This window comes from Ovis canadensis, chromosome 4, assembly GCF_042477335.2.
Source record: "Ovis canadensis isolate MfBH-ARS-UI-01 breed Bighorn chromosome 4, ARS-UI_OviCan_v2, whole genome shotgun sequence".
Lineage (NCBI taxonomy): Eukaryota > Metazoa > Chordata > Mammalia > Artiodactyla > Bovidae > Ovis > Ovis canadensis.
Genome location: NC_091248.1, coordinates 76848035 through 76875464, shown reverse-complemented (window position 1 = coordinate 76875464; position 27430 = coordinate 76848035). Strand labels below are relative to the sequence as shown.

Sequence of the window (27430 nt, the reverse complement as noted above, 5' to 3'; positions counted from 1 at the left end):
CTATCAGTCAGAGAGAGTGTGTACCTTTCCACTTGGCAACCATATTTTCCAGATAACTAACACTTTTCAAAGCATTACTGTTGGATAAGTTTTATACTGGAAGAGAGCATCTATAAAACATTACTGTCCTCATCCAAAACCAAAGCTAAATAAGGACTTAAAACATATTATTAAAAAAGATGGTGACTGGGGTAAAAATGACTATGACCAATGAGCTACAGGACTTCAAGATGAAAATGCCTTTGCTTTTTCAATTTTATTTGATAAAACTGGGTTTTCTTTTCTGATTATGCTTATGACCTAAATTTGGCTGTGTACTATAACAATTTTACTTGGATAGTAAAAGAAAAAAAAACCCCACTGTATTCTAAAAGACAGATTAATAATCTGCTGAAGTTAAATTGAGAACTGATCAATGGAAAATATCTGGCTGGATAAATAAATTTAAAAAGATTGAAAACATTGCAAAATAAGCTGTTTTGAAAAATACTTAACTTAAAAATGATTTTTTAAAAAAGTTGTTAAAAGCTATTAAAGATCTTTCCCGAGGGCTACTAAAAGCAAAAACAACCTTAATAGACACATGGTTACAAACAAATTTCCTCACAAAGACAGAGGTTGTGATCAGTACCAGGATCTTAGGGAAGTGTCATTTCAGAGACTGCATTAGTCTCTTCTAAGTGTTTTAAAGAGTTTGAGTTGGTACATCCTAGAATACTAGAGGAAATTAGAAGCAATTTGCCTAGTTGGATACAAAAGGACTTATATAGTCTTGATTTATTCAATTTCATTGTTCTCTTACATATATTTTTCTTCTTTAAAACTTTAAGATGAACATTTATTTACGGAATACGAAATGATTTACTCATTTATATGACAAGTTTAATAAGGCTGACATTCAATGGAAAACAATGAAATAATTTACCTTTTAGAAATTAGAAAAAGTTTAAATCATTTTTGTTATCTTGTTTTTAAGGGTCCTTATTAAAGCTTGTGATTTTTATTAATGTAAATAAACTAAAGTGATTGTTTTTGTGCACCTCTTTGCACCATAGTGTAAAGGGCAGTCTTTTCTCAATTAACTTTTAACACTCTGTACATACTATTCTGAAACACTGTGGTGAAGTATGGCCTCGCATCCTTTAGCAAGATGCTACATAAGGGAGGGTTAGCTGAGTTAGAAGGGTCTTCCACATCCCAAATTTCAAGCATACTGCAACCGGGCCTGAAAAAATAAGCACACATATATATATTAAAAATGCATTCATATCTAGAAGAACTATAATTATAAAATATCTCAGATTTTTAGAGACATTTAATAAATTAAAGATCTTAGTACATTTCAAAAAACATGTTTAAAATTTAGAGATATTAATAAAATGAAATTATGCTATATTCTTATATTCTAGTTAACCAAATAACCAATATATTATTGAATAAAATAATAAGAGCTCAATGTAATTCAGAAACATATATTTAAAAATCCACCTTCAAAGTGAAATATAAATGAATATATGTTCTAAACGGTACTGCTATCCAAGTATAATACCCGTTTACAGTAAAATGAGACAAATTAAAGCAAAGTTAATAGTTAATCTAATTCCTGATGAATTACCTACTTCATATTCTTGAACTTAAATTTTGAATTAAATTAGCATGATAACATATCAAGTCCAAAGCAGGAAAGATAAGCTCTTGCGCCACTGTTACTCCCCTCAACTCTTCCCTTTCTGAGTGGACTGAATGAGATATTTCCCACTAGAGAATAACCCTGCACGGGAATCATTACAGGGAAGAAGTCAGACAAAATCAGTCTACATTGAGGTATAATTTACGTACAATAAAATTCACCCAGTTTATGTGTAAATTTTCATAAGCATGGGTAAATGTATATAAGTGTGTGAGCATCATCATAATCATAACATGGAAAATTTCCATCACCTCAACGAGTCCCCTTGTACCCTTTCATAGTCAATCCTCTCCCTGAAACATCAGTCTAGGTAAGTACTGATCTTCCTTCCACACCATAGTGTTGCCTTTTTAGAATATGCTAGAAAATACATATTTAGCATATGCTACACACACGGTTGGTTACTCAAGTGGTAACATTTCTATCCTTTCTACTTCAACCTTTCTTTCATGTATTTGTACTTAAAATGCATCTTCCTGTAAGGAAGGACATAGATGGGTTTTGCTTTTGTATTCAGTCTCAACCTCTGACATTTGATTGGAGTGTTTAGACCCCACGCACATTTGCAAGTACTGATACACTTCTTCCTATACATCATTTATTCAATTTTAAAATTAGATACAAAGATTAGCTACTAAAATCTCAAAAATTAGCTCTTCAAAAGTCTCATATAGCCAATTCCTAATTATTCATGGGAGAAATGAAAATTCTTAATGTTAAGATTAATACAACTAAGGATTTTTTAAATCAAGGAGACTAAACAAAGGCCTGAAGATATTCATTACACATCTCAGAATTTGATGTATTTTTAGGTATTCAAAATTTAGAAATTTAAAACTGTTAATTAGAAACATTTTCTTATGTCCTTCTGAGTTATGTGACACTTTTCTTATATGTCTTATAAAGCAAATGTAATAGTAGCAGAATGCTAGTATCTCACTTTGCTATAAATTCAAATCTATTTTAGATATCTAATAAAATTTTAAAAATGTGAAAATTATGGAAAAAAGCTACATTCAGATGTTAAAATGAAAGAATTAGGATAGCAAAATACACTATCATTTCTGAAATTACATTATGCTTAGATAGTATAATTCCATGCAAGAATTTTAAATAAAATACCAAGATAACAACTTAATGGAATTAATTTAAAATAAAAATTTTTAGAGAATCAGGACTGCTGTAATGAAGTAAAACATTCACTGCTTTAATATATACCATATATCATAGAGCATAGGGCTCATACTCACTTAGTTCTCACAACACACCATGCCTCTTCTAAAATGTAGTAATTTACATGTAACTCCACCAACTTATCTCTCACTTCTTTTGCAGATTTTCGACTATATGCGGAGTAAACTATTTTTGTCCGAGCTCTTTAAATTCAAACAAGTTAAAAAAAAGTTTCTAAATAAGTGATAATAGAGTTGACTAAAGAAATTTTGTTACCAAATTAAAACCCCAATGCTTACTGGATGGAGCCCTGATTATACATGACCCCAAACAGCATGAATTATTTGGGGATAGAAATTTCCACATTTTACTTACATTTTAAATGTTCTAAAACTTACAGAAATTTGAATTTTGCAGGTGCTGTTTATCAGTGTATAAGCCAGTTTAGAGTCTAGAGATAGGTAGCAGTATAATAGTTCAGAATATAAAAGTATCTTTGCATAATTTAAGAAATCAACTAATCTGGAAGAAACTCAGATAGAGGCTAAATATAGTGAAAATACAGATTTCAGTAGATAATTTCATTTAGAGAAGGTTTGAAAGACATATGAGTTGAAGCTGAATGTAGTAAATAGAATAATTAGACAGTGAGCATCTACAGTAGTAGTCAGGTAGAGAAAGTACCCTAACAGAAGCTTGAGAAACAGGAATGCTTACTAAAATATGGTAGACAGATGATTTAGTTCTAAATGGGAGTTTTTATAAAATCCTAAGTAAATGATCAATTATACATTAGACTTTTCTTAAGAGTTCAAGCATACAGAATGCCCAATCTTCAAAGCCAAACATAGAAGTTTAATTTAAAATATTACCTTGAACAATAAACCAAAGTCACATTAAAAGGAAAAGATTATCCAATTATTGGGTGATTAAAATGATTTTTAAAAGTCACTTAAGGAAAACAAAACTTTCAGATTTCAGTGGAAACTAGGGTTCCCATAATCAACTAATAAAAGAGCAACCCAAATTTTCGTAAAAGCATTTAACATAGTGGACTTCATAAACTGTTTTTACCTGTGAAGAAAAGGCTAATCATTGGCCACCAGTAAGATCAAGAGTGGTTTCTTAAATCAGGCGGAGGGGCTGTGGAATCTAGAACAGGGGTTGGTAAATGATGGCCATGAGCCAATTGTATTCCCTTCTTGTTACTACTACTTAGGAGTGTCACTGGAATACACACACCCATAGAAACACACAGAGGCTAGTCATAAATGTGATCTATTATTTTACTTTGAGCAAAATTCAGTTTTGCTTTTTTCAGTTTTCAGCAATTTATTAAGGTTGCTTTAACAGGTACATGTTGTAATTTCTGAATTGTTACTACTTTTTAACTTCTAGAATGAACATGAGAATGAAAGAATGTGTATGTGTGTATATAAAAATTTTCCCTATTCCTATAAGTCAGTAGAAGTCATTGGTGTGTCTGGTTGTAGTATTCTATCAGTTGCCCACCTCAAGTCAGCATCCTCATAATGTGGGTGATTCACAATGGGGTGAAGAGTGGAAAGCTTGACACTTGCCATCGTAGGCATGGCACCAGCAAAAACAGCATCTGGAAAACAAGATTATATTTCTTAACAACATGTTTTAAAGAAAACCAAAAGTTACTCATCTATAATATTTGAACCCAGTTAAGAAAGATGTGCTGCGCTTAGTTGCTCAGTCATGTCCAACTCTTTCTGACCCCATGGACTGTGGCCTACCAGGCTCCTCTGTCCATGGGATTTTTAAGAATACCAGAGTAGGTTGTTATTTCCTCCTCCAGGGGATCTTCCCAACCCAGGAATTGAACTCAGGTCTCCTATATCACAGGCAGATTCTTCACCAGCTGAGCCACCAGGGGAGCTCAGGAATACTGGAATGGGTAGCCTGCCCCTTCTCCAGAGGATCTTCCCAACCCAGGAATCAAACCAGGCTCTCCTGCATTGCAGGCGGATCCTTTACCAGAAGAGCTACCAAGGAAGCCCACGAAAGATGAAGTACTGCTACTGCTAAGTCACTTCAGTCGTGTCCAACTCTGTGTGACCCCACAGATGGCAGCCCACCAGCCTCCCCTGTCCCTGGGATTCTCCAGGCAAGAACACTGGAGTGGGTTGCCATTTCCTTCTCCAATACATGAAAGTGAAAAGTGAAAGGGAAATTGCTCAGTTGTGTCCGACTCTTCGTGACCCCACAGACTGCAGCCCACGAGGCTCCTCCATCCAGGGGATTGTCCAGGCAAGAGTACTGGAGCGGGGTGCCATTGCCTTCTCCAAAGATGAAGTACAGTTAAAATAATAATCATTGACAGCATTCTTTTTTTTTTTCACTTAATATTTACTGATATTCTACACAATAATAGCCAACTTTTGTTAAATGTTATCTTGGTGGCATACACTTGGTGATTATACAATTTAACTTGCACAGCTTTGGGGGTGGGTTCTATGTTATACCTGTTTTGTAGGTTAGGAAGCTAAGAGACAGCAAAGCAATTGGCCCAAGACAGCATAGCGCGGAACTATCAGGGCCCACCCTCTTAGCCATTTCACTAGAGCACACTGTTCTGTTCAAATGCTATACTAACAGATAGCACTACAAAGACAGGACTGGAAAAAATTGTAAAATTTCATATCTTGTTCCAATAGTCTAAAGTTCTAGGAACTAAAAGACTTATAAAGGGCAAGTCTCATGGTACATGTTTTAAAGTGAGTTTCGTGGGTTGTGAACTGTAATCCTGAGAACCTGCCAGATGAAGGCATTGTTTTCTTCCCTTAGATCACTTTTAAATATTCATAACTAAGCCTTGAATTTATAAATATATACATTTCATCAAACTATTTCATTACGTGTTAATAGTACTTTCTGGAGTAATAACATGTATAAATTCATTGCTTTTTGGTTATAACTAGTGATACACCAAAATCTACTGTGTGGCTTCAGTTTTAGTCGTATTTCTTGAGAGACAAAAAGACCAAATGGAAAGAAATAAATATGACTTATTATAATCATATAATAAATGATTATATAATTATGAGGATCATTATCACTTTTAATCAGCAAAGTAAAACCACCAATAAGAACTAGGCATATTACTCAGATCTACTGGAAACAATTGAATATTTATTTTCAAATATAATTAACCTTTCTAAATGTAACTTTGAATGAATTTGTTGTTGCTCTTCAATCACTCAGTCATGTCCAAATCTTTGCAAACCCACAGACTGCAGCACACCAGCTTCCCTGTCCTTCACCAGCTCCCAGAGCTAGCTCAAACTCAGGTCCATTGAGTCGGTGATGCCATCCAACCATCTCATCCTCTGTCCTCCCCTTCTCCTCCTGCCTCAATCTTTGCCAGCATCAGGGTCTTTTCCAATGTCAGTTCTTCACATCAGGTGGCCAAAGTATTGAAGCTTCAGCTTCAGCATCAGTCCTTCCAATGAATATTCAGGATCGATTTCCTTTAGGACTGACTGGTTTGATGTCCTGGCCAACTCTCAAGAGTCTTCTCCAACATTACAGTTCAAAAGTATCAGTTCTTCGGCACTCAACTTTCTTTATGGTCCAGCTCTCACATCCATACATGACTACTGGAAAAACCATAGCTTTGACTAGATAGACCTTTGTCTGCAAAGTAATGTCTCTGCTTTTTAATATGTTGTCTAGGTCTGTCATAGCTTTTCTTCCAAGGAGAAAGCTTCTTTTAATTTCATGGCTGCAGTCACCATCTGCAGTGATTTTGGAGCCCAAGAAAATAAAGTCTGTCACTGTTTCCATTGTTTCCCATCTATTTGCCATGATTGGATACCATGATCTTCATTTTTTCAACACTGAGTTTTAAGCCAAAGTTTTCACTCTCCTCTATCACCTTCATCAAGAGGCTTGTTAGTTCCTCTTTGCTTTCTGCCACAAAGGTGGTGTCATCTGGATATCTGAGGTTATTGATATTTCTTCCAGCAATCTTGATTCCAGCTTGCACTTCTGGTTCCTCTGTCTTTTCTAAATCCAGCTTGAACATCTGGAAGTTCTCAGTTAGTGAAGCCTCGTCTGGAGAATTTTAGGCATTACTTTGCTAGCAGGTGAGATGAGTGCAATTGTGGAGTACTTTGAGCATTTTTGGCAGTGCCTCTTTGGGACTGGAATGAAAACTGACCTTTTCCAGCCCTGTGGCCACTGCTGAGTTTTCCAAATTTGCTGGAATATTGAGTGCGGTACTTTCACAGCATCATCTTTTAGGATTTGAAATGGCTCAGCTGGAACTCCGTCACCTCCAGTAGCTTTGTTTATAGTCATGCTTCCTAAGACCTACTTGACTTTGCATTCCAGGATGTCTGGCTCTAGGCAAGTGATCATACCATCGTGATTATCTGGGTCATTAAGATCTTTTTGTACAGTTCTGTGTATTCTTGCCACCTCCTCTCAATATCTTCTGCTTCTGTTAGGTACATACCATTTCTGTCCTTTATTGAGCCCATCTTTGTATGAAACGTTCCCTTGGTATATCTAATTTTCTTGAAGAGATCTCTAGTCTTTCCCATTCTATTGTTTTCCTTTGTTTCTTTGCTTTGTTGACTTAGGAAGGCTTTCTTATCTCTTTGCTATTCTTTGGAACTCTGCATTCAGATGAGTGTATCTTTCCTTTTTTCCTTTGCCTTTCACTTCTCTTTTTTTCTCAGCTATTTGTAAGGCCTCCTCAGACAACCATTTTGTTTTTTTGAATTTCTTTTTCTTGGACATGGTTTTCATCACCACCTCCTGCACAATGTTATGAAACTCTGTCCACAGTGCTTCAGGCACTCTATCAGAACTAATCCCTTGAATCCATTTCTCACATCCACTGTATAATTGTAGGGATTTGATTTAGGTCATATCTGAATGGCGTTTTCATACTGTGGACTTTATTGACTATGCCAAAGCCTCTGACTGTGTGGATCACAATCAACTGTGGAAAATTCTGAAAGAGATGGGATACCAGACCACCTGACCTGCCTCTTGAGAAACCTATATGCAGGTCAGGAAGCAACAGTTAGAACTGGACATAGAACAACAGACTGGTTCCAAATAGGAAAAGGAGTACATCAAGGCTGTATATTGTCACCCTGCTTATTTAACTTATATGCAGAGTACATCATGAGAAACGCTGGGCTAGAAGAAGCACAAGCTGGAATCAAGATTGCCGGGAGAAATATCAATAACCTCAGATATGCAGATGACACCACCCTTATGGCAGAAAGTGAAGAGGAACTAAAAAGCCTCTTGATGAAAGTAAAAGAGGAGAGTGAAAAAGTTGGCTTAAAGCTCAACATTCAGAAAACGAAGATCATGGCATCCAGTCCCATCTCTCCATGGGAAATAGATGGGGAAACAGTGGAAACAGTGTCAGACTTTATTTTGGGGGGCTCCAAAATCACTGCAGATGGTGACTGCAGCCATGAAATTAAAAGACGCTTACTCCTTGGAAGAAAAGTTATGACCAACCTAGATAGCATATTGAAAAGCAGAGACATTACTTTGCCAACACATGTTGAGAAACTCTTGGCTAGAGGGACCCAAGCTCAGGACCAGGGTCATCCAGAAGAAACTAGGGAAGCCTGTCCAGAAAAAACTGAAACCATGGAGAAGAAACTGTCTATGAAACAGAAGGAGAGGGAGAAATACTCCTTAGCTGCTTCTTTCCTCTTGGGAGTACAGCATCAAATATGAGCATGACAGGGAAACCACAGGATCTTTTCTATAATATATTTAAATCTCCAATTAGCCTACTGCATGTATTAGAAAAAAGATCCCTTCAGATCTGACAGAACCTCACTAACATATGACTTGTGAGTGGACCACAGGCTGGATTAGAGTTCCCACTTGTCCTCTCAACTGAGCACCTTTGTGCTGTGTACAAACTATGCAAAGCTACATGGTGGACCTGAATGTAAGCTCTAGTCTCACCTTAATTACAGAATCTCAAGCTTCTTTTAATAAAACATGTAGTAACCATGAGAGAACTCATAATACAGAGATGAGAAAAATTGGTAGGATCAAAGAAGAGGCAAAAATGAGGTAAGAGTTTGTGGGAAATCTCTTAGAAGGTTAAGTTGCTAAACATAGGCTTTCTTTGCCAAGAACCCAAGACAAACACTGGAACAAAGACGCAAGCAAACATGAAAAGAACAGATACCTTTTAAAGCTTTGGAAAAACAGGTGTAAGTGGTGAGGGGTGAGAGAGAGTAAAGGCAGTAACTACCTTGTACCTTATAGGGAAAAAATAAAGTATTAATTTAAAAATTCTGATTAAACTAGCCTGGAAGCTCTAAGACCTAGAGTCTAAGTGATGAGGCATTGTCATTGTCATCCTTTGAAAGCCACAGACCAAATATTTGAGTTGAAGTTTATAAGTTTACCTTCAGTTCAGTTCAGTTCAGTTCAGTGGCTCAGTCATGTCCGACTCTTTGTGACCCCATGAATCGCAGCACGCCAGGCCTCCCTGTCCATCACCATCTCCCGGAGTTCACTCAAACTCATGTCCATCAAGTCGGTGATGTATTCCAGCCATCTCATCCTCTGTTGTCCCCTTTTCCTCCTGCCCCCAATCCCTCCCAGCATCAAAGTCTTTTCCAATGAGTCAACTCTTTGCACGAGGTGGCCAAAGTACTGGAGTTTCAGCTTTAGCATCCTAGAACACCCAGGGCTGATCTCCTTCAGAATGGACTGGTTGGACCTCCTTGCAGTCCAAGGGACTCTCAAGAGTCTTCTCCAACACCACAGTTCAAAAGCATCAATTCTTCGGCGATCAGCTTTATTCACAGTCCAGCTCTCACATCCATACATGACCACTGGAAAAACCATAGCCTTGACTAGACAGACCTTTGTTGGCAAACTAATGTCTCTGATTTGAATATACTATCTAGGTCGGTCATAACTTTTCTTCCAAGGAGTAAGCGTCTTTTAATTTCATGGCTGCAATCACCATCTGCAGTGATTTTGAAGCTCCCCAAATAAAGTTTCCACTGTTTCCCCATCTGTTTCCCATATAGTGATGGGACCAGATGCCATAATCTTTGTTTTCTGAATGTTGAGCTTTAAGCCAACTTTTTCACTCTCCTCTTTCACTTTCATCAAGAGGCTTTTTAGTTCCTCTTCACTTTCTGCCATAAGGGTGGTATCATCTGCATATCTGAGGTTATTGATATTTTTCCTGGCAATCTTGATTCCAGCTTGTGCTTCTTCCAGCCTAGTGTTTCTCATGATGTACTCTGCATATAACTTAAATAAGCAGGGTGACAATATACAGCCTTGATGTACTCCTTTTCCTGTTTGGAACCAGTCTGTTGTTCCATGTTCAGTTCTAACTGTTGCTTCCTGACCTGCATATAGGTTTCTCAAAGAAGTTTACCTTAATGATAGCTAATTAGTAAAATGGTGACTACCAAATAAGAGATAGGAGAAAAGTGGCTCAAAGAGTCACAGGATAAACTTAAATCATAGGGAAGAAATTAAGCCTGAAAAAAACTGTCTCAGACAGGACTATAGAGTAGTTGCAGAAAATAGCACAGAATATATTCATTCTCTGGAAAGGTATTTAAAAATGAAGTAAATATCAATCTGCTTGAGGCAGTCTTAGATAAAGACTGTAAGAGAAGAAAAACTAGAAGAATATTTTAAACTATTTTAAAGTAGCATGTATAATCATCTTTTTGAGATGAGTTAGTGAAAAAACCCGAACATCCAAGATTTTAACCCTTCTATATGAGATTGGTTTTATAGACATGAAGCAGAGGGTATGCACTGGTGGAAGTCATGGGAAGGGTATTGCTAACCTCCCCACAGTCAAAACTGGTTTCTCCAGTGGCCTGTCACACAGTGCAAAAGTTTGTCACTAAAGGTTTTTTACTTTGACGTGTCACTGCTATGATTAAAATACAATAATAATCTCAGAGTTATAGCATATAACTTGTGAACAATTATTAACTCTAGATATCAATTAAAATTCTTTTTGACAGATATCCAGGAGGGGTTTAAAAAGGACACAAAATTTCCTTTTGGAAATTTGATTTGGTGAACACTGCAATTGACACACTGAAAATGTGTGAAGGTATGAATGCATGTGTTTTTTTTAATTGTATATATACCCACATATATATACGAAATGACAACTATACAATATATACAAATGTATAACAACCTATAACGTGTATAAGTGTATGTGTGTGTGCTAGCTATACATATAATCAAAACAGCTACATACCTGGCCTGGTATTGTATTTGATCCACTGTATCAGTTCTTCCTGGGGCAAATTATTAAATTCTCCTATTATGCTCCATTGATTATGGAGGTTTGCATAACCTTGTATTGACATTATTGATACAAGACTGAGGATAAGAGGCATAAAACGAACTCTGAAAAAAAGCCAGCCAAAGAGCTGAAATGAAAGAAACCATTTATTTATAATTCTTATATGAACAGTGCTATTGGGTCAATAATATATTCTCACCTTTCTACCTAAACCAAGATGGATTACCATTTGATACTAATAATATACAAAATATAATAATTATCTATTGTTTAAAACCAGCAAATATTTTAGAATTATATGATCCAGTTAAAAATGGAGCTTACTGTTCTCTTGAAAAAATTAAAGAAGAAATACCTGATCCTTCCAGTACAGATTTACAACCAGGAGTTAAGGTTAACAAATCATAATTCTGACATATCCTCAAACTAAATCCTGTAATATCTGGATGTCTTTTATGGACATCTTGAATATCTAGGAAAACATCATTAGTACTGAAAATTTTTATCCTCTCAGGAATTTAAATATTATGATATTCTAAGGCAAAACATTTATAATCAAAACCAAGTAAGGGGTCTCTAGAAGTAACTTGGTCCCAAAATTCTAGCTACTTTATCTAGCTATCTTGCATATGAACTACAGTAACAGAACCCTAGAAACTGACAACTTTTCCACCGATTATCCAAGCCCAACAGACAATACTAGAGCAATTGCACTGCATCTTCTCTAGTATTACAAGAGTGCTCGAGGATAGTTTTGGTGGGCCATGAAGCTATTACACTGACCTAAATTTCAGAAATTATATTAGTGAGAATACTAATAGAGGGGAAAGTCACAGAATTATCAGCTAAAGTCTAGGAATAAATTTCAAGGCTACTTGAATTTGCTTTTCTTATGCTATAATGAATCACAAACTAGTACTTTAAATCACTTAAGCTAAACAAACACCAAGTGCCTTTATGTTTTAGATTAGTGAGCAAAACCATGAATAACTACATTACAGTTGCTATAGTGTTACAGAGCAGTTATGAAAGAATGAATACCTTACCCGCCGAGAACATATCAGGGAAGCCATAACACACATGTGAGGTGTCAAAAAGAGCTTCAGCCTCATAATTAAAATGGCAAGGGGAGTAAATGCAAACAACTGCAATGTGTGAAAAATTATCTATAAAAACACAAAACAAAATTAATATTCACTTCATATTTTAAAATTAGTATATGTACAATAAAGTATATTAAAACTATTGTTATTCACTAGGACAAGGATCTTTTAACTCAGTAATGCAACTATTAATATTCATTCATTTATTCAACAAAGATTTATCAAATGCCTGCTATATGCCAGGTACTGTTCTGAGTGCTTTGGATATAGTCGGGTGCTAAAACGACACTGAGCAATTCCTGTCCTCATGAGACTCACATTTTAGTACATTTAGTAAGGAGAGACAGAAAATAAATGGACATATCAAATAACAAAGCCTATTAAACAGTCTTTGAGAAAGTGGTAAGTATGATGGAAAAGGAAGGAGAGCTGAAAAGGAGACTGAAATGCAGGCTGTGGTGTGAGGTCACAAGCATAAGGTGCAAGTGTACTTAGGATCATCAGAGTGGAACTCCTCAAAAAGGTGGTATTTGAGCAAGGACCTACACCAGGTGAAAAAGGGAGTCACAGAGACTTAAAAATATGGGATGCTTCAAAAATTTGTGATATTCAGTCAGCAACAAAAATCATAACACAATCTAGATTATTTTAGAAGTAGTGGGATTGTATAAATATTTGTACTAATCAGTAGGACACCCCATTTTGATTAAGATGGAGTTGCACTAAGTTTTCAAACAAAACTTTTCTAACAGACATATTCATAAAATATCAACAAACTTCTCAGTACATAAATGGACAAAGAATTAATATGAGTAAAAGTAACTAAAAATCATGTTCTAAACTACTAGTATTAAAACAAGGTAAATAGTAAAAATAATATTTTCATCTATAAAACTGACAAATATTAAATTAATATTGAGTATTAGAGAGGATGCCATGAAACCACACACTGTAATAACTGGTATATTTTTGTAATTTAGCAATATTTATCAAGATCCTAGAAAAGAGCCAACCTTGGCTAGGGTCTAACCAAGACCCTAGAACCAAACCAACCTAAATTTTGAATCTAGGTATTAAAGGGAATAATCAAAACATAAAAATACTTCTACAAAGATGGTAACTTAAGTGAGTTTTTCACACCAGAAATAGAAACAAACTAAATGAACAATATAGAAGACTAAGTAAATTACTGCATTTTCACATGTGAAAAGTAAAGTGTTAGTTCCTCAGCTGTGTCTAATTCTTTACAACCCCATGTACTGTAGCCCCCCAGGCTCCTCTGTCCATGGGATTCTCCAGGCAAGAATACTGGAGTGGGTTTCCATCCCCTTCTCCAGGGTATCTTCCCAATGCAGTAATCAAACCCAGGTCTCCTGCATTTCCTGCATTTTAGGCGGATTCTTTACCATCTGAGCTACCAGAGAAGCTCCATTATCACATGTTATATAGACATTAATATATTGGAAGACTATTTAATGGTGTGGAACAGTTTTCAAAAACAAAGATCATGACATCTGGTCTCATCACTTCATAGCAAATATATGGGGAAAAAATGGAAACAGCGACAGACTTTATTTTGGGGGGGCTCCAAAATCACTGCAGATGGTGACTGCAGCCATGAAATTAAAAGACGCTTGCTCCTTGCAAAAAAAGCCATGGCAAACCTAGACAGCATATTAAAAAGCATCTCCATCACTTTGCCAGCAAAGGTCTATATAGTCAAAGCTACGGGTTTTCCAGTAATTGTGTACAGAATGACAGTTGGACCATCACGAAGGCCGAATGCTGAAGAATTGATGCTTTTCAACTGTGGTGCTGAAAAAGATGCTTGAGAGTCCCTTGGACAGGAAGGCGATCAAACCAGTCAATCCTAAAGGAAATCAATCCTGAATATTCTTTGGAAGGACTGATACTGAAGCTTCAATAACTTTGGCCACCTGGCGCGAAGAACTGACTCACTGGAAAAGACCCAGATACTAGGAAAGACTGAAGGCAGGAGGACAAGAGGATGACAGAGGATGAGATGGTTGGATGGCATCACCAACTCGATGGACATGAGTTTGAGCAAGCTCTGGGAGATGGTGAAGGATAAGGAAGTCGGGCGTACTGCAGTCCACGGGGTTGCAGAGTCTGACACGACTTAGCAACTGAACCAAAGTTTTCAGAATATAAAATTCTACATTTACAAAATAATATTAATTCTATGAAAACCATTTATGTGTGTATATAATATATATGCACAGGGGGAAAGACTATAAGAGAGTATACCTAAAAAGTCTACAGAGATTATTCCTGATTGGTAATTTTTCTGGTTTTTCAAATTTTAAAAACAAGTGCTATTCTTACAATCATAAACATGTAATTGATATTTAAAATGGAATGGCATATGACCCAGCAATCCCACTGCTGGGCATACACACTGAGGAAACCAGAATTGAAAGAGATACGTGTACCCCAATGTCCCAATGTTCATCGTAGAACTGCTTACAATAGTCAGGACATGGAAGCAAGCTAGATGTCCATGGATGGAGGTTTGTGACATTGTACAGGAAATAGGAATCAAGACCATCTCTAAGAAAAAGAAACGCAAAAAAGCAAAACGGCTGTCTGAGGAGGCCTTACAAACAGCTGTGAAAAGAAGAGAAGTGAAAAGCAAAGGAGAAAAGGAAAGATATACCCATTTGAATGCAGAGTTCCAAAGAATAGCAAGGAGAGATGAGAAAGCCTTCCTCAGTGATCAAGGCAAAGAAATAGAGGAAAACAATAGAATGGGAAAGACTGGGGATCTCTTCAAGAAAATTAGAGATACCAAGGGAACATTTCATGCAAAGATGGGCTCAATAAAGGACAGAAATGGTATGGACCTAACAGAAACAGAAGATATTAAGAAGAAGTGGCAAGAATACACAGAAGAACTGTACAAAAAAGATCTTCACGACCCAGATTATCACAATGGTGTGATCACTCACACTCACTCAGAGCCAGACATCCTGGAATGTGAAGTCAAGTGGGCCTTAGGAAGCATCACTACAAACAAAGCTAGTGGAGGTGGTGGAATTCCAGTTGAGCTATTTGAAATCCTAAAAGATGATGTTGTAAAAGTGCTGCACTCAATATGTCAGCAAATTTGGAAAACTCAGCAGTGGCCACAGGAATGGAAAGGTCAGTTTTCATTCCAATCCCAAAGAAAGGCAATGCCAAAGAATGCTCAAACTACTGCACAATTGCACTCATCTCACATGCTAGTAAGGTAATGTTCAAAATTCTCCAAGCCAGGCTTCGGCAATATGTGAACTGTGAAATTCCAGATGTTCGAGCTCGTTTTAGAAAAGGTAGAGGAACCAGAGATCAAATTGCCAACATCCTCTGGACCTTCGAAAAAGCAAGAGAGTTTCAGGAAAACATCTATTTCTGCTTTATTGACTATGCCAAAACCTTTGACTGTGTGGATCACAATAAACTGTGGAAAATCCTGAAGGAGATGGGAATACCAGACCACCTGACCTGCCTCTTGAGAAATCTGTGTGCAGGTCAGGAAGCAACAGTTAGAACTGGACATGGAACAACAGACTGATTCCAAATAGGAAAAGGAGTACGTCAAGGCTGTATATTGTCACCCTGCTTATTTAACTTCTATGCAGAGTACATCATGAGAAATGCTGGACTGGAAGAAACACAAGCTGGAATCAAGATTGCTGGGAGAAATGTTAATAACTTCAGACATGTAGATGACACCACCTTTATGGCAGAAAGTGAAGAAGAACAAAAGGGCCTCATGATGAAAGTGAAAGAGGAGGTGAAAAAGTTGGCTTAAAGCTCAACATTCAGAAAACGAAGATCATGGCATCTGGTCCCATCACTTCATGGCAAATAGATGGGGAAACAGTGGAAACAGTGTCAGACTTTATTTTTCTGTGCTCTAAAATCACTGCAGATGGTGATTGCAGCCATGAAATTAAAAGACGCTTACTCCTTGGAAGGAAAGTTATGACCAACCTAGAAGCATATTAAAAGCAGAGACATTACTTTGTCAACAAAGGTCTGTCTAGTCAAGGCTATGGTTTTTCCAGTAGTCATGCATGGATGTGAGATTTGGACTATAAAGGAAGCTGAGTGCTGAAGAATTGATGGTTTTGAACTGTGGTGTTGCAGAAGACTCTTGAGAGTCCCTTAGACTGCAAGGAGATCCAACCAGTCCATCCTAAAGGAGATCAGTCCTGGGTGATCATTGGAAGGACTGATGTTGATGCTGAAACTCTAATACTTTGGCCACCTGATACGAAGAGCTGACTCATCTGAAAAGTCCCTGATGCTGGGAAAGATTGAGGGCAGGAGGAGAAGGGGACGACAGAGGATGAGATGGTTGTATGGCATTACTAACTCAATGGACATAGGTTTGGGTGAACTCCGGCAGTTGGTGATAGACAGGGAGGCCTGGCGTGCTGTTGTTCATGGAATAACAGAGTTGGACACAACTGAGCAACTGAACTGAACTGAGATGTCCATCGGCAGATGAATGGATAATAAAGCTGTGGTACATATACACAATTGAATATTACTCAGCTATTAAAAATATCATTTACATAACAATATTTAATATTAATGATTAAACATTAATATCATTAATAATAATAAAATATTATTCAGCATTTGAATCAGTTCTAATGAGGTGGATGAAACTGGAGCCTATTATAGAGAGCGAAGTAAGGCAGAAAGAAAAACACCAATGTAGTACATTAATGCATATATATGGAATTTTAGAAAGATGGTAACTATAACCCTATATGTGAGACAGCAAAAGAGACACAGGTATAAAGAACAGATTGTTGGACTCTGTGGGAAAAGGCAAGAGTGGGATGATTTGAGATAATAGCACTGAAACATGTCATATGTGAAACAGATCGCCAGTCCAGGTTTGATGCATGAGGCAGGGTGCTCAGGGCTGGTGCTCTGGGATGACCCTGAGGGATGGGACAGGGAGGGAGGTGGGAGGGAGGGTCTGGATGGGGAACACATGTACACCCATGGCTGATTCATGTGAATGTATGGCAAAAAGCACCACGATATTGTAATTAGCCTCCAATTAAAAATAAAATAAAAACAAAACAGAATGGCAAAAATTGTACCTAAAGCTTTTTTTTTTTAAATGATGTTTAAAACCTGCCATCTTTAATTTTTAAAAATAATTCTTGAACCCAAGTTTGGAATGTGGAAAATGTATTTCAAAATCAACCCTTCATTTTCCTTTAGTCAGACTCACCCTTGGACAAAATCTGAATCATGCTTTGGAGAAAGAAAAGAAACCTACACATTTCACACCCAAATAGGTCCTTTTTGGAGGGCCACTAAATCACAGATTGGTAGATTATGTGAGCCATCTACTTTAATCAACTACCCAAAACAGGGATCACTTCTATAAATCTATGAACAGAATATTCACCATTTCCAGAATAGGAATACACCTGTTACAAAGATAGATGCTGTATATATGTGAGAAAATCTTTTCTAAAACTGAACTACTGTTTTCCTGTAACTTCCACACCTATTCGTGCATCTCAGTTCTCAATTATCTAAAAACTGTAATAATAATTTTGCACTATTAACTTATGCTTTCTATCCAAACAACAAACTATTCAACAATGCTGCTGCTGCTGCTAAGTTGCTTCAGTCATGTCTGACTGCGCAACCCCAGAGATGGCAGCCCACCAGGCTCCCCCGTTCCTGGGATTCTCCAGGCAAGAACACTGGAGTGGGTTGCCATTTCCTTCTCCAATGCAGGAAAGTGAAAAGTGAAAGTGAAGTCACTCAGTCGTGCCCAACTTAGTGACCCCATGGACTGGAGCCTACTAGTTCTATTAATCTGTGAATACAGAAGTGTACGGATTCCCAAAATATATTACTCAATACCAGTTTCTCAAAAGATGTAATTCCTCCCCCAAATTCTGTATCACTTCACTTTTTCAACGGAATAGCTCCAAATAAGTTGTATGTTATGACATATGCCTTCAGCTGTATGTCATATAAAGCCCTTTGGCAATAACAGAAAAACTTTGTTTATAATATAAAACACAAAATAAAATGGACTTAAATATAAAGGATATAATATAAAGTAATCACATAATATAATAAACTAGGGACTAGACAAAAATGAAGGCTGATGCAATACTGACTGTCATGCTCAAAATGAGGTATGAGTAGGTCAAAAGAATACTCAGGAGTTAATTCTTCTAAATGTTATCTCTCCCTAGCCTATCTTTTCACAAGTTCTTCACAGTATTATGATATTCTGGAACTAAACATTGTTTCTAAATCTCTTTCTTTTTCTTTCCTGTGAATTACTATTTCTTTCCTGTGAATTAGTATTCCTTCACTAATTTCTAAGCTTGTAACATAGAACAGTTGGCTAAAAGTAACTAATATGATGCAATAAATAAAACACAAGTGCATTAAATTATGAGTAAAAAATCACAATAGACTCCACTGATCTAACAAGCTTTAGTAATATCACGACAGTAAGGAGGTAACCCAGGGGTTCATTTAGTGAGCTGAGATTTGCAGACTGTCCCTGATTCAGAGGGTTGGCACAAAGCAAGGAACTTGGAACTTACTCCTGGTGAAAAAATTATCCTAAGGAATTTTCACCTAATTTTGAAACAAGCTGGAATGTACAACCTTTTGTTATATCACATTCAGAGTTTCTCAACGTTTCTGCCTCTCACACCCTGTCATTCCTAAGGTGAAGTGCAGTCGCTCAGTCGTGTCCAACTCTTTGTGACCCCATGGACAGTAGCCAACCAGGCTCTTCCATCCATTGGATTTTCCAGGCAAGAATACTGGAGTGGGTTGCCATTTCCTTCTCCAGGGGATCTTCCCCACCCAGGAATAGAACCCGGGTCTCCCACATTGTAGGCAGACGCTTTACCGTTTGAGCCACAAGGGAAGTCAAGGTGAAAACAGTTCCATCCCAAACCAAAGAGATTTATCAAGTGTGAGTCACAAGCGGGAGTAGGATTAGGTGCCAAGAAGACACAAGACTTCACATTGGGTACTGCCCGGAAAGCTATCATCTCCTTCTGTAAGATCTACTGTTTTTAGAAATTTAAATCTCTAATCTGTTTATGTATTAGGAGTTTAAAATATCCACTTTAGTTTAAAAAAATTAGAGATTTTCTATCACTGTCCTCTTTTTGGTCAGCTTGATTTCTAATTCCCTTTCAAAAATATATATATAATCTTTAGTGCCAATAGACTAAAATATTTAAAACTCAGATCTGACCATACCATCTCCAACTTTACAGCAAGGTCCTAAAAACGTCCAGCTTCTTTACATACAAAGTTCCCACAGTCTAAAGATGCTTACTTTTCCCACCTCCTTGTCTTTTTTATCCATCAACAACACTGATTTGCCTTATATCTATGGATAAATTTGGAAAACTCAGCAGTAGCCACAGAAAGGCAATGCCAACGAATGTTCAAACTACCGCACAATTGCATTCATCTCACACACTAGCAAAGTAATACTCAAAATTCTCCAAGGTAGGACTTAACAGTATGTGAATAAGAACTTTCAGATGTTCAAGCTGGATTTACAAAAGGCAGAGGAACAAGAGATCAAACTGCCAATATCTGCTGGATCACTGAAAAAGCAGAAGTCCAGAAAAACATCTATTTCGGCTTTATTGACTATGCCAAAGCCTTTGACTGCGTGGATCACAATAAACTGGAAAATTCTGAAAGAGATGGCAATACCAGACCACCTAACCTGCCTCCTGAGAAACCTGCATGCAAGTCAAGAAGCAACAGTTAGAACAGGACATGGAACAACAGACTGGTTCCAAATTGGGAAAGAAGTACATTGAGGTTGTATATTGTCATCCTACTTATTTAACTTATATGCAGAGTACATCATGCAAAATGCCACACTGGAGGAAGCACAAGCTGGAATCAAGACTGCAGGGAGAAATATCAATAACCACAGATATGCAGATGACACTACCCTTATGGCAGAAAGCAAAGAGAACTAAAGAGCTTCTTGATGAAAGTGAAAGAGGAGAGTGAAAAAGTTGGTTTAAAACTCGACATTCAGAAAACTAAGATCATGGCATCCGGTCCCATTACTTCATGGCAACTAGATGGGGAAAAAAATGAAAACAAAGAGAGACTTTATTTTCTTGGGCTCTAAAATCACTGCAGATGGTGACTGCAGCCATGAAATTAAAGGACATTTGCTCCTTGGAAGAAAAGCTATGACAAACATAGACAGCATATTAAAAAGCAGAGACATTACTTTGCCAACAAAGGTCTGTCTAGTCAAAGCTATGGTTTTTCCAGTAGTTATGTATGGATGTGAGAGCTGGACCATACAGAAAGCGGAGTGCCAAAGAACTGATACTTTTGAACTGTGATGTTGGAGAAGACTCTTGAGAGTCATCCAGGAGGTCAAACCAGTCAATCCTAAAGGAAATCAGTCCTGAATATTCATTGGAAGGACTGATGCTGAAACTGAAGCTTCAATACTTTTGCCACCTGATGTGAAGAACCAACTCATTGGAAAAGGCCCTGGGAAAGATTGAAGGCAGGAGAAGGGAACAACAGATGATGGGATGGTTGCATGACATCGCTGACTCAATGGACATGAGTTTGAGCAAGCTCTGGGAGTTGGTGATGGACAGGGAAGGCTGGCCTGCTGCAGTCCATGGAGTCACAAAGAGTTGGACACAACGGAGTGACTGAACTGAGCTAAACCAGATAAATTCATTACCTTCTGTCTTCCTAGATCTTCCCTGGTGGCTCAGAGGTTAAAGCATCTGCCTCCAATGCGGGAGACCTGGGTTTGACCCCTGGGTCAGGAAGATTCCCTTGGAGAAGGCAGTGGCACCCCACTCCAGTACTCTTGCCTGGAGAATCCCATGACGGCGAAGCATGGTAGGCTACAGTCCATGGGGTCGCAAAGAGTCGGACACGACTGAGCGACTTCACTTTCACTTTCTTTCACTTTCTGTCTTCCTTGCACGCGTGCATCCTTTGTCTTTAGCTAGCTATTCTTCTCTATACATTTTAAAGACCTTTCTCCAACTACCACATCCCCTCCACACAGATTTAATCACTTCTTCTGTACTACTTTTATATCTCCCTTTGTCACTGCACATATACTTACATGTTCTCATTTTTTCCTTCCACTATACACCTTCATTTCCATAGAAGTAAAAACTTGGTGTATAGTAGGCACATAAAAAAGATTAAATGGATAAATATACAGAATTAACACAAAAGATAAAAGTGGGCAAAATAAGAATAAATGGAGAAATGAATGACAATGAGAAGGTAGCAAACTAATGTGAAAAGGGGAGGCAGAAACTTAAAGAATACTTATGGAATTAGGTGGTTGCAGAGTGAGTGACAAACAGATAGATTTTGTTGCTATACTGCCTGGATTCATAGTACTTGGCTCTACAAAGCTCAGGTCACTCTAGCTTTCTGACTTTAGGCAAATTACTGACCATCTCTTTGCCACATTTTTTTTTAATATGTGAAATAAAAAGTAGTATTTACATCAGTGGGTTGTTGTGAGAATGAAAGTATTAAAGTATGTAAATAACTACCCCTTCCCCAACCAAAATACCTGGCACATAGGAAGCAGTAAAGTGCTGACTACTCCTCTGAGAGCACTGGAAATGGATTGGTAGTGGATAAACTCAAGATTTACTGCAAATTTGCTGTGAGACCTTAGGTGGACTATTTCATTTCTCCAGGTCTCTAGTTCTCGGCAGAGACTCTTCGCTCTTATTCCTAGAAACAGCAAGATTCCACTTCCCAGCTTCACTGGCAGTCAGGTGTGGCCCTATGTCTGAGTTCTGGCTGTGAGCAGGAAGCAATATTTGTCTATTTTCCAGGGATAGCTTTTACAAAGCCTCCAGTGTGCAGTGTTCTTTTTTCTTTGCTGGCTTGTACAAATCAAGCCTGAAAACCACAAGTTAAAGATGGCAGAACCATAGGTGGAAGAAATCTGGGTCCCTGAAACACTGCTTGTTGGAGAACCACCTGCTAATCCGAAACTCTGGTTTTAACTTTATATGAGCAAAGAATTAAACCTCCACTGAGTTGAGTAATTTTGATGTTATAATTTATCTTTAACAGCTAATATCATTTAATTAACATGATTTTCTTATTTGCAAAGTGGGAATAATAATACGAGACTCAAACAGCACAGTACATGGCACACAGTAACTATTCAAAACATATTGTTTATCATCATAAGCTATTTCTATTAAGTTCACAATCAGTTGTCCTTTCATGTAAATTTGACCTGTCCCTTAAGACTCAAAGTTCTATTACTTAGGAAATTATATTTCTAGCCCATGCTATTTTATCTCTTATTGCAAAACAATTTAGCACCATAAGAAAAGACTATCCTGTTTTGTTCTCCACTGGAATATTAGATGTATCTGAGAGCAGGAACACTGCTATACCATCTGTTGTATCCTATAACACTGCTAAGATTATAACTGATTGACCATCAAGTCTGTGTGTGGCAAAGTCACCAGTCACAGTACCTACCCTGCTGATGGCCCATAGCTGATTGGCTTAGCAGGCTAGAAATTAATGTTTATTATTGTTGAATGAATGAATGAAGGTAATTTAATTTAATTATACTCAGTGGTCATAAATCAGCTTTCTGGTTGTCAAGTCCTTATCACTCTTCAAAATTGAGAGCAGCTTAAAAAGCGGGAAGAATCAGCAGAAATCTACTACCAGTATTGAATCACTTTAGCACTGCTGATGGTGTACCTGCAGCAAGGTTATACCTTTGTGAATATCCTAGAACTTAAATATAATAGACAAATCTAGCAGAGATTAAAATGAAAGCTTTACCTCACCATGTTCAAGGAGCTGTTTTCTGGAATAAAAGAAAAATATTCTCTGTTAACTGACTGTTCATTATACTATGATTATATCAGAATGAACCTCTACTTATTTGTTCTTATATTTTAAATAAATTAATATATAAATAAAGCTGTTGGATAAAAATTACTAAGTTCTACCAAAAAATTACTAAATTAGATAAAAATTACTAAATATAGTGGAAATTTAAAAGGCATGATTTATAGTCATTCTATTTAAAGTGTATCAAAATGCTCTTCTTTGGTTAAGATAAAGTGGGTCTTACTGATTGGTAAATACTACCTCTGGAGAAATAAATAATAAAAAGAATATTTATGAAATATTCAATCACATACATATATTATGCTTTAGATAAGCACTGCTGTGACTTTTGAGTTATTTTTATTTTTCACAATTATAGATATGAACATCCTTGTACTTAAAACTCTGTAAGCATCTCTGAGTATTTCCTTAGGATAAATTTCTAGAATAAATTTTTTGGGTAAAGCATATAAATATTTTTAGTTCCACAAAAGTTGTTTTACAAATTTCCTAAATATTTATGTCTAAAAATTTACTAAAACTTTATGGCATACCTAATGTGTTCCAGACACTGTGCAGTGAACACAGTGTGAAGAGAACAGATCCTGTTCTTATTCTCCACAGTTTATGTTAGATTGGCAAGAGGTACAAGACTGCTTATTTTATTGCCCATTGTAAAGACAATATTTCACTTTTATAACAAAGCTTTGCAGTATAAAAGGCCTTGTCATATGGATTTTGGGTTTGGCAAGAGAAGTAAGACAGTATAAATATGAAAGTATGAAGTACAACGGAGTTCAGGGGCACACACGGATCCAGAGATTTTAAAAAAAAGAAGAGTAGGAGGGAAGGCCTCTTAGAAGAGTACTGAAATCACTAAATTACTTTGCCACCGCTGCAGCTCCTTCCTGACTTCTGCAGTCAAGAGTGGAAGTGGGGGTGGATGGATAGGTTCCCACATGTCCAGAAACCTGTCAGTCACAACAGAATCCTGTAGTGAGTGACTGCATGTAAGGGAGAGGCCTGGTAGGTAAGTATGATAATCACCAAAGACCCCAACAATAACTATGGATACAAATAAATCTAGTAACTAATTTAGAATATCAGTATACAATCAAATCATGAGAAACAAGTAGGATAAAAGAAAAACACCAAGATAAATGAGCAAATGAACTCTCAAGAAAGTGTTAATATAAGTAATAAGAGTATTAAATGAGAGTTCCAATTATTATCTTCACAGATGCTTAAGAGAACACTGCTGCTGCTAAGCCGCTTCAGTCGTGTCTGACTCTGTGAGACCCCATAGACAGAAGCCCATCAGGCTCCCCCATCCCTGGGATTCTCCAGGCAAGAACACTGGAGTGGGTTGCCATTTCCTTCTCCAATGCATGAAAGTGAAAAGTGAAAGTGAAGTTGCTCAGTTGTGTCCGACTGTTCGCGACCCCATGGACTGCCACCTACCAGGCTCTTCCGTCCATGGGATTTTCTGGGCAAGAGTACTGGAGTGGGGTGCCATCGCCTTCTCCATAAGAAAACACTGCATTCATATAAATAAAACAAGCTGTACTAAAAAAGAGCTTTCAGAGATAATGAAAAAAACTAATTTGCCAAATTTAAAACCTCAAAAGAAGGTCAACTAGCAGTGTATACAACTGAAAGTTGTGTTGAAGATGCATTCATGAAATTCTGAGAAGAGAAAAAAAGAAATTAAAAATGTGATAAATGTAATAATAGATGTTCAAAAAAGAGAGGCTAAAGCAAAAGAGAGAGGGCGAGAGAATATCCCTTGAGCTAAAGAAAAATTTGAGTGTTCAGATTAAAATTTCCATGAATAATTATATAAATAGGGCAGAAACTTTATTTAAAGAATAACAGCTGAAAACCTGCAAACTCTGGAGAGAGATATGGACATTCAAGTACATGAAGCTCATAGGTAACTCCCTCCACACACTGCAAATTCACTAGATATAATAAAACTGTCAAAAGCAAAAAATGAACTTCAAAAACAGAAAATCAGCTTATATAAGGGAACTCCTGTAAGGCTATCAGCAGATTTCTCAACAGAAACCCTTGTAAGCCAGGAGAGACTGGGATACTTAAAAAGTGCTCAAATAAAAAAATCTGCCATCTAAGAATATTTACCTAGCAAAGCTGTCTTTCAGATGAAGGTGAGAAAGACTTTGCCAGAAAAACAAAGTTGAGGGAGTCATCATCACTAGACCTGCCTTATAAGAAATGCTAAAGAGAGTCCTTCAAGCTGAAATAAAAGAATGCTAATTAGTAATATAAACATACATGAAAGTATAAAATTTGCTAGTAAAAGTAACTATATAGTCAATCTCAGAATACTGTAATACTATAATAGTGGTATATAAATCACTTAACTCTAGTATAAAAAGCCTGAAGCATTAAAAAATAAATGTAGCTACAATAATTTGCTAACTGATACACAATATAAGAAGATACAGATTGTGACATCAAAAGCAAAATGGGGACGAGGGAAGTAAAAAAGCAGAATTTTTATATGTAGATGAAGTTGAGCTGTTATCAGCTTAAAATAGACTCATAACTATAAGATGTATTATGATAACCACACAGCAAAAATGTGCAACAGATATACAAAAGAAAAAGGAATCAAAGTATACTACTATGAAAATCATCACATGATGAAGAAAGATAGCATGAAAGGAAGACAGACACTACAAAACAGAAAGAAAACAAGATGGCAAAAATAAGCCATCCCTATCTATCAATAATTACTTTAAGCATAAATTGATTAAATTCTCTAAAGACAGAGAGTGGCTAAACGGATAAAAAACAAGACCCAATCATGCCGCCTATGAGAGTCTCATTTTAGTTTTAAGGATACACATGAAGGATACACACTTTTAAGTGAATGGATGGCAAAAAAACATTCCACTAAAATGGAAATGAAAAGAAAGCACGGGTGTGTATGTGTGTGTGTGTGTGTGTGTGTATAAAATCAGGAGAAACAACCTAAGCTGAAAAATGTAACAAGAGAAGTTTGGAAGTTTATCATCAAACCTTTGAGGATGACATAGCACTTTAGATGATCACAAAGATCTAGGATCTTGATAACATCTAGGATCTAGATGAAAAGTCCCTGAGGGTCTCCTTCCCATCTCTCTTTGTTATTTGCATGTGTCTTTAAGAGGTTTCTAATCAGTATATGTTTCCTCTGTAGACACTACACCCAGAAAAAGTCCTTCCTGGCATTAAGGGACAGAAAGCTACTGAAACTGGAAAACCTGACTCTCGACCAATGCTGCTTTCAGAGAAAGGTCTTGATCAAAAGGGAGAAAGAAAAAAAAAATGGAAATCTCAATAGGAGTTGGGAGACAAGAAGGGGAAACTTTCATGCCCTGAAATTATAGAAGAGTCCAACAAGAAGAATAAGGATTCTTCTTCTTTCCTGGCAAGTATTCAGCCAACTAAAAGCCATGAATTTTTTGTTTACTATAGATCTCACGACTTTGTTTTCCCTTCCATAAAAGTGTTCTCTTCTCCTTGCTATGCAGCGACTTGCATGTGGCTCACCATAGTGGTAAACCTCAAAGTGCAATCCTCTGCTGAACCCCAGTAAACCCAATTTTGCTGAAGAAATCATCTGGCAGTCCAGTTGTTTTGTTAGGTCAACAGTGAATAAAGGAAATGTGGCATGTGTGTATACTCTAATACAATAGAGTATTATTCCACCATTAAAAAAAAAAAAAGAAAAACAAGGAAATCCTGTCATTCGCAACTACATGGATAAACCTGGAAGGCATTTTGGTATGTGAAATAGGGCAGATAGGGAAAGACAAATATTTTATGGTATCACTCATATGTGGAATCTAAAAGTGACCCCCAAAAACATAAAAGAAAGAGCAGAATGGTAGTTGCCAGGGTCTGGGGACTGGGCATAATGACGTGATGTTCCTTAAAGGGTACAAACATTTAGCTATAAGATGAAGAAATTCTGAGGAAGCAATGTGGCTTCAGCATAGTGGCTATAGCTGATAATACTGCACTGTATACTTGACATTTGCTAAGAAGGTAGGCCTTAAGTATCTACACACATACAAATACTCACAGTAACTCTGTGAGTTGATAGATGTGTTGAATGTGTTAATTAACTTTGTTGTGGTGATCACAACATTTACGAATATCAAATCATTGCATTATCTACTTTACACATATTTATTTTGCAAAAATCTATGA

At 37.0% G+C, this 27430-nt stretch overlaps 1 protein-coding gene across 1 annotated transcript in view; it reads right to left on the bottom strand.

Moving 5' to 3' along the window:
- Window positions 1-1016: 1016 nt before the first annotated feature.
- DPY19L2 (dpy-19 like 2) overlaps window positions 1017-27430 on the bottom strand; it is a 92995-nt gene continuing 66581 nt past the window's right edge. The window contains exons 17-22 of the mRNA XM_069588809.1: window positions 23159-23183; window positions 12230-12349; window positions 11136-11310; window positions 4376-4475; window positions 2941-3066; window positions 1017-1225 (exon numbers count right to left, since the gene is read on the bottom strand). Coding sequence (XP_069444910.1) covers window positions 1075-1225; window positions 2941-3066; window positions 4376-4475; window positions 11136-11310; window positions 12230-12349; window positions 23159-23183 — 697 coding nt within the window. The 3' untranslated portion in view covers window positions 1017-1074. The remainder of the gene's footprint in view (window positions 1226-2940; window positions 3067-4375; window positions 4476-11135; window positions 11311-12229; window positions 12350-23158; window positions 23184-27430) is intronic.